Source organism: Antedon bifida, chromosome 2 (genome assembly GCF_963402885.1).
Source record: "Antedon bifida chromosome 2, ecAntBifi1.1, whole genome shotgun sequence".
Taxonomy (NCBI): domain Eukaryota; kingdom Metazoa; phylum Echinodermata; class Crinoidea; order Comatulida; family Antedonidae; genus Antedon; species Antedon bifida.
In genome coordinates this window covers 6325942-6335430 of record NC_136227.1, presented here as the reverse complement: position 1 = coordinate 6335430, position 9489 = coordinate 6325942, and the positions used below count along the sequence as shown (strand labels likewise).

General features: G+C 32.6%; 1 protein-coding gene across 1 annotated transcript; it reads right to left on the bottom strand.

Moving 5' to 3' along the window:
• Positions 1-203: 203 nt before the first annotated feature.
• LOC144835377 (D(1C) dopamine receptor-like) lies at positions 204-1211 on the bottom strand. The gene has a single exon (XM_078690461.1). The coding sequence runs from the start codon at positions 1209-1211 to the stop codon at positions 204-206; it is 1008 nt and encodes a 335-aa protein (XP_078546587.1).
• Positions 1212-9489: the final 8278 nt, after the last annotated feature.

The following is a 9489-nucleotide window of genomic DNA, read 5'->3' as shown; positions in this document are numbered from 1 at the left end:
TAAGTCAATTAAAAACATGTTCCATATAATGTCTAATAAAACAAATGTGTGTTTTATAGTACAATATCTGAAATAATGTACTGTAGCTTAGCTATGCATCTGTGGCAGTTATTTGCACAAAAGTTTTTGCATTAATTGTGTCTGTCTATGATCTCTGAATAAAGCATTTATACAGTGGGCCGATAAGGGTACAATTAGTGTGCTTATATTTCAGTATGTACACGTCTTTTTAAATAGTTTATACCCAAAAATTTATAATAACATTCTCTGATTTTAAGATTTGTGAGGGCGTAAAGGAACGGATTTAAGGTAGAGTTACTCCATAACAGGTAGTTGACGACCTCGTAGATGGTGACGCTTAAGCAGCCATCACAGACGATACTCCAAATTAGAATAATGTAGTAAGGAGTCCAGCAGATCACAAACACAGTCACCAGAGTGGTGAGTGTTACTGCCGCTTTTCGATGCCTTTTAAGCATAGTTTGTGGATTTTCAGAGGTAACAGAAAAGGCAACGTTACAGACAGCAGAATCAATACCATGTGTTACAGGTTGTGTACGCGAACGTGTGCGTATTTCACGGTAAACAATACTGTTCAAATATACAATGATTTGAAGAGGCATCAAGAACACGATGAATACCATCAGCAAATTGTACGCCAGACTTTTCATCAATTCCATTTCGCAATTGTTTGTGTAGTTAATTATTTGTTCTCCTCTGAATTTCTCCCAAAATAAAATTGGAATTGCGTAAAATGGTAAGAGAACAGCCCATGATACAACAATCATTAAGGTAACTCGCTTTGAAGTCTGAAATTGACGGTATTTCAATTTCAGTTTTAGCATCCAGTATCTATCCAAACTGATTAAGATGATACCGCAAATAGAAACGGCAGATGCCGTGTAGTCAATGATCATCCACATCTTACATACGCCTTCACCGAATGGCCAATAACCAAACATTAGCCACAGAGTGTAAAGTGGAAACGAAAAAATACCAGTTAATAAGTCAGAAACAGAAAGATTCAAGATGAACAAATTTGCTGGATTCGAACGAAGTGATTTTTCTGTGATGAAAGCAAGAATAACGAGACTGTTTCCGAATATTGTCAATACGGATAAAATCCAGCATATCACAATTCCGCCGGACACATCCACAGTATAATCATCTGTCTGATTTCTCACATAATTGTATGAAGAGAATGCTTCCATTATGTGATTATAAAAATTCTCCACTTTTTAATATACAAATGCTCGATCTGTATAATATTTCAGGAATATGCTACAATAACCTAATTAACTGTCCCATTTATAATGGAGGTGATCTACTTCAAAATTCTTCTTTTCATGCGAAAGGGCTACTGTCGGTTTATCGAGATAAGCAGGCACGAAATAGACAATCACAACAGAAAGCCCAGCGGTGATGTGTTCTCTAAGACTTGTTTGCCCATTAGGCTTCATGCTATTATCACCACGACCATACAATTCTCTGAATTATAAACGCAATTACGAACTTTGTTACGACGATGCATAATGAAAGATTTTAATAACATAATTATATTAGTTATTCATTTATTGCTATTGTTTTCCTTGTGGTGTTGGTTATATCCATCCACCTATTATATCACTTTTTTTAAATGGGTTGGAAAATTTCCTTTCTCTTACCATAGTAACAGTCAAATCAAAGCATCAAATAACACGACTAATTGGAGAAATCAATTTTGATTTTGTTTGATCAATAGAACTAGCCATTATAGATGATTATTAGTAGAGCTTGGTTGCTAACATGCTTGCCTTCCAATCTCAAGATCCAGGGTTCAATCCTGACCTAGTGCCAGGGTTCAATCCTGACCTAGTGCCAGGGTTCAATCCTGACCTAGTGCCAGGGTTCAATCCTGACCTAGTGCCAGGGTTCAATCCTGACCTAGTGCCAGGGTTCAATCCTGACCTAGTGCCAGGGTTCAATCCTGACCTGGTGCCAGGGTTCAATCCTGACCTAGTGCCAGGGTTGTAACCCATGATTCTAAGCCTCAAATGAAACTTAGATTATAAGCATGATGATTACAGAATAGTTTATCCATCCCGTAATTGGCAAGTTACTTGCTGTTGGATGCGAAGAAAAGAAGACAAAAACATCTGATGGCAGAATAGTATAGGAAAGTAGATCTAATAATGGATTCATGATACTTCTCTGCAACAACCTGATTGTGATGTAGAGAATATGGCTGAGAATTTTTATGTATCAATTTTTTTACATTTTTATATTGTATATTGCATAAAACTAAATTCTGAAAAAAATGTCAGTCAAAAATATGCATTTCACTATGCTTCATACTGTATGTCAAATTTTAATAAGTCCGCAATACGTTACGTTAAATATCATAGCTTATATTCTGCAAAATGTTATATAAACAATTAATTGAATGATAAATATAGAAAAAATACATTATATACAGATAACATCTTTCTCGGCACGCGATGTTCACAAGAAAGAAACTGATAGTTATATTAAGACAAATAATCTATTGTACGAAACAAAGTAATTGTTATTTTTAAATGCCTATTATTTATTACATATCTCATATATTTATTATAGTAGAACTCCAATTACATGGAAACCTTTGGGATCCAATAACATGTCCCCTTAAAATTGTTTCATGTAAAAGTGAAATAAGGATGTCCCCTAAATAGGGGCGTCCTCTTAATAGGAGTGTCTCTCCTGATTAGGGGTGTGCCAAATGAAGGGTTCTCTTGTAGGCCTATTTTAGTAAAAGGAAAGTGAAATTTATTATCTGTAACTGTGCATGAAAAAGAACAATATATTTTAGGTATACATGAAATAGTGACATTAAATAATATGACAACAGTTGAAGGATCCATAAGAAGCAGAAACTTGTCGTATTAGGACCATTAATTACTAACTGAATATAGTAGAACTCCTATTAAGGTGTACTTTCGGGAACCAACAAAATGTCCCTTTAATGGGGGTGTCTCAAAAGAGGGGTTTTACTGTAGGGAAAACCACTCCTTTGGATGTCAAAATATAGTAAAGTAATAATGCTATAAATAATAGCAGTACATTGCAGAAAATATTTACTGCCCTCTATATATCGTTGAGTATAAAAACTTTTTTAGAGGTTTTCTCTTCTGAAAACCCAATTAAAACATGACTACAATATCATGTTTGGATAACATAGTTAGGTGAATAGGGTGTGGTGTCCTATCAGGTCAGTTCAAAGGTCATGAGACTAAGTTAATTATGGAGGGAAATAATTATCTCATCCTCTTGTAACAATGTTTCTCTTTGTCTACATAAAAACATCTCTGTTCTATCCTTTTTTGTTTTGTTTAAAGGTCACCAAAGGTCATTTATTCAAATTTAGCATGTTATTATTATATAAATTTTATATATTATAATAAAAAAAAAAGTTTAATTTACTTCTAAACTGCAAAATATAAAAATGTTTTTTTTTATTACTTTATTTTAACATATTTAAATATTATATATTTGTATTGGTTGTTTTTTAATACGAACAATACAAAAATATACAATAGTACCCGAAAGTGCCCATTAATAATAGGGATGTCCTAGTAAAATAAAGTCACTCATTTGTTTCTAATTTCCCTTTAATAGGGGAGTCCTATGATTAAAACATATTCTTCGTTTCACGGCAAAGAGTCCCCTTAACGGGACTATCCCCTGAATAGGAAGCGTTATATTTTATAACAAATAAAAAAAGAAATTAATTGCAACCCACTATAACAAGGCCATATACATGGCTGCAGTTGCGTGCTCAAGTTAGTGTTTACCGACCAACCGACCGACCGAACAACTGACCGACCGACCAACCGACCGACATAGTGAGCTGTAGAGTCGCTATAAATATCTTGACTCCACCCCTCTAGTTTAAAGGCCTAATTGAATAACATCGTAAAAATAGACTAAATGAATGATGCTACACCTCAAAGCGAAAGTAATGATGTAACAGACAACAAACACAACAGCTGAAAAATATGCTAATATATTGGATACTGATATCATCAGCATCTATGTTTTATATATTCCAACTTTCTTATTTTTAGGCGACATGACCTTGGGTTTTGAGCTGACTAATATGGGTTTGGTATTTTACCAATTTGTTGGCCTCTCTGTTCAAACACGTACATTACGAATTATTTTAAATGTTATTTAATTATTAGCTTAGATTATTCATTGCCAAACCTCTATTTCAGTGACTTAAATAAGGGTCAACATTATCTTACTGCAGTTACTGCAGTTAGTACGTAAGTTATTGCAATAATAATATAAACACACTGTTTATATTATAAACAGTGTGTATGATTACTTATAAAAATCTTGCTAAATAATTGCACAAACAGTTATTAACAGGACCCTCTGCCATAAAATGAACAAGGGTCAATATATATGTTTTAACACTACGGCCAACACCTATTCAGGAGACATGACCAATATTAAGGGGACACTTTATTGAGTTCCAGTAGCCCAGGGCCTAGTATAGCTTTGTTGGGATCAAAACACCAAGTACAAAGCATTCTACTCTAGTCACAGAATCAGTACCACATTGCCAGCAACAAATGCATTATTACCCAAGTTCAGCAATAAATTCAAATTATGTTACTTACCAATTGAGCCAACAGAACCACTTGGCATAGAAAAAAAACACTAATTATAAATTCCTGTAAGAGCTAGTCTTCCATTACATGTCTTATTGCCAAACTACATGATCACTACGCTTTCCCCTGAGAGAGTGCGCTAGAAACAAGTTCATCCAACTCAATGATTCGGTGACTCAGAAAAGTAAATGTTTCCAAAGAATTAGCAAGAGGGAATTTATCTGATGCCAAAAAAGGAAATTATAAATAGGGTCATTCAATTATTGAATTAATTTACGACGACAGAAGCCAATTCAGAATTATTTTTCGTGGTACAGAATAAAAAAAAAGAATTTCAATGGAATTGAAAATTTCTGTGTAGGAATTTTGTTTACGTTTATGGGTTTCGGGAAGTTCCTGAATGTTCATCTAATCGCCTGAATATTAAGAAAATCTCGTAATGTAACCAAGTAAAGTAATTTATTTATTTTTATCATATTTATTGAGGGTGATCCATCCAGCAATTGCTGATCATTAGAGATCCTCATAGGTACACAAGACAAACATATACACAAGATGCTCTACATAAACAAAGCCTTATTACAAGTCTTTGGGAATGGAGTTAGTGGAGTAATTTTGTCCTTAGAAAAAATCCTGACATGTGACAGGACCTAACTTGAACCCAGGCTCCTTGGAGTGGTAGCCAAGCATCATAACCACCAAGCCACAACTCCACTCCAAATATATTATATTGTTTTATGAAATTAAATACAGGAAATAAAGAATTTAAAAAAAAAACATTTTCAAACCCACATTTAATGTCTGACTTCTGTTGTTTTAGAAGGTTATTTCTGTATTTATTACATAATTACATCTGATTAGTTGTTATAATACGCAGTAAACATTAAAATGCTGATTGCGTGAGGTATATTGTGATGAATTTAAAAAGCTTTAAATCATGTTAGAAACGCATCAAATCTGTTAAACCTCCTGAGAAATCGTAAACTTGGGGCTTGAAGCGTCATGGGTACCCTTAAGGCCCGTTTACACCAGGGCGATAACGATTGACGATAAAAAGATAAATATGCATTTTTAATATCTAAAACAAAAGAAATAAACAAATTTTCATCTTAGAACTATAGGATTATCATCTATGCTGCCTTTGATGAAAATAATATTTCCACACGTCCAATCACATCATGATTAGTAAGAGCAATAATATCGTTACAATACAACAATTTTATTGTTTTTATTGATCATGACGTCATTTGATTGGATTTTCAAAAATATTGTTTTTATTAAATACAGCATACATGATTATCCTATAGTTCTAGAACGAAAACTGTTCTAACTTCTTTTGTTTTATCCAAGAAAAATGTATGTTTATCTATTTATCGTCGATCATTATCGCCCTAGTGTAAATGGGCCTTTATGGTATCTGGTAACCTTGCCTGTACCTGTAATCAAATGACTGTTTAATCAAGGCCTGACGCTAATACTTGTAATGAAATCTATTACATCATTGCAGGAAAGACATCATGACACATCATATGATATTGCAAACAAATGTTTAAAATACTCATGGACAGAAGGGGATTGGGGAAAATGAGCACAACCTATTAAACATACAAATCTGGAACCAAAACTGTCCTTAGTCAACAGTAACGATCCATGAAAACCTTTTTCTTTTTATAAAGAATATATATAATGACCAAATTTACTTTCAAAGAAACTTATGTTTGAAAGTTAAGTTACAGCATCTACAGAGGGCGACAAACTAATTTTATGACAAATTTGATAAAAACTATTAAAGTATTAGTTTTAATCTTAAATTGAATATACCGAGCAAAAACCGGCCTACAATAAAATCATTTTAACTGTAGATTCATGTTTTGCCGTTAACAGGCGGCTGAAATGATGACTTAATTATATTATATTTTGTATATATATAGCGTTTGATAAGTAAATGATAAGTAAATTACAAAGTGATAAAACCAAGTACAATATGATATTAAAGGTTCTTAACCAAATCTGAACAAATCTCACCTCTAGGTCATCGGCAGATACATAGCTTGTTTTTGTGGAATCTCCAGGCGTAATATGGTCCGCTTTCAGCAACATTGCTTAAGTTTGGAAGAGATTTTATTAATTCGTTTTATGTGTATATATACAAGAAAATTTTAAAATATCTTTACAATCTTCTTCCTATGACCATGTTTACTGCAGGCTGCCATATAAACTATAAACGTTGGTGGCGCCCTTGAAAGATCGTGCTGCTCGTGAAGATAAAAGTGTATCTCCTTGATCAAATAAATGTTATATAGTCTATTACTAATAATTAAAAAATTAAATAAACAAATTAAAAATGTATATTTTTTACCATTTATTATAAAACAATTCTTACATAATTATAGAACCGATACGAAAACGAGTAATTGAAACAAAACAAAACCACACTTAGTCTTACATAGTCTACTAAATAGATCGACGATAAATAGACAAAATATGCATTTTTCATACATAAATTTAAAAACTTTTGATTCTATGACTATAGAATAACCATCTATGCTTCCTTTGATGAAAATTATATTTTCACACGTCCAATCAAATGACGTCATGATTAGTAAGAGCAATACTATCGTGACAATTGTTTTTATTTATCATGACGTCATTTGATTAGAATTAAAAAAAAAAAAAAATTGTTATCAAAGACAGCATAAATGATTATCCTATAGTTCTAGAACGAAAACCGTTCTAATTTATATATGTAAATTGGCCTTTAGGCCTATACATATCTTGCAGTAATATAGCAATGTTAATCATTATTCTACTAAACATTTATATTCCTGTACGAGAAGGTTAATCTACAAAAAAAAACAACACATATTGTGTATTTTGTAGAGATAGTGTCACTAATGACCCTTAAAATATACTGTACATTACAGTCTCCTTATTTGTTTAAAAAAACCAATGGAAATGTTAAATAAATACTAAGCCGATTTATTAGAAAATATAACGCTACCTCAACGACGAACATCAGTCAATGTACTCATCTTCGAAAATGGGAACAAGTACGAAACAATAATGATCGAATAAGTGCTTTTTTAAACTGTATAATTATAAAGTTCATGGCGATTAGATATGTTGTTCATCATTAATCATTTTTTTGGCAACTCATTTCCACTGGCTGAATCAACCTATCGGTTTAGCGCAGTGTATTTGCGTTGTTATTATGATAATACGCGTTTAAAGTTGTTACCAATAGTGTAAATGTTATGACCGAAAATATGCGTCATTTTGAAATCCAAGATGGCGCCCAAAAATGGTTTGAATAAAATGGCCCTCAATTGGAATGTATTTTACTAAGTGCTGATGATTCTAAACCTGCAAAGAATTGCATGATGATTAATGAATAAATACATGAAATGTATACATTAGGGGGCTTATATACGTTTTTAATATGGCTGCCATATGCTATTATTATAAATTGTACCATTGGACTAATACCATCTATATATAAATTTACGTAAGGGCAAAATTCGGTAACTCGCGCGTTATTTCTAGAATGTTTACTCGATGGTATATAAAGTTGGTTCGTACTTTCGATACTGATTTTAACCACCTGATGTAACCCTGTTTACTAATTAAATTGAGTTCGATAATTAGTTATTGACAATTAAAACGAATTTAGGTTCAACGATTTGCCCCAAATAGAGGTGTTTTCCGATCGTGGTATACACTGTCTAATGCATGTCCATCTTAAAAAATACCCGCATACAATAATACGAGGATAATTCGCATTTTCCTATCTAGGTAAATTTATGGGCCCTTGGAGAATAAACATAAATAGTATTGTAATGCTACACAATACTGTAAATAGGTATTAACCACTTTTGATCGCCATTTGAATCGCAAATTTCTTATTGTCTGTGTTGGTACTGTTAGATATAATAAAAACAAATATTCAAATAAATGTTATTACTGTGAGTGTGGGTAGCCCCTACTTTTAGAATATAAACACATAATAATACTTTATTACTGACAGTTGCTTCTCAACGTTTGTATTAATTAATAATTACAAAAAATATAAACGTCGTAGTGGTCGTTACATGTACTTTACTATGACAGTGACAATTTTAACAGTTATTAATTCTTTAAATGTTTTACTCTATTTAGTGGTATATTATTTATAGGCCTATAACAATATTTCGTTACTTAGTGGATAATAAAGAAATATAAAGAATAATTTAATATAAAGAATATATTAAAAAATTGTTCCTCTATGTATCTATCCTCATCCCCAACCCTCAACCCTAATGTTAGATACAAAACACAAATTGGGTTTGTTTAAATGAGTCCAAATCAAACATTGGGCTCATTTTGTGACAAGTTTCTCTTTTGGAAGTAATTCGCAGGGTGCTAATTTTGGTTGACTACATAAATCATTGTGTCTATTTATTTGTTTTTGTAAACGACAATGTTTTATAGTCATGAGGTACGTACATTTGAAATCGCCAGTTTTTTTACGCTGAAATTACTATGTATTCGAGAACCATCTACGACCTAGATGGTACGCGAGCGAAGCGAAGCGAAGCCACACAAATTACGTTCGTACGTGGTTTAAAATAGGAGCTAGGACAACTATCAGTTTTGACTAAAAAATGGGGGCCATTTTGAAATCCAAGTTGGCGGCTAAAATAGGGTCGGGAAAAATTGGGCCCAGTTGCAATGAATTCTACTAGTCCTAAGGATTCCAAAACTGCCAAGAACTCAACTTGAGCATTAAAATCTCACGGAATTGATATTTGAAACATTTGGTTCCCCAATATGTGGATATGTCTCTGTTATTGCATAACTTCTTCTTCTTCTAGTATTA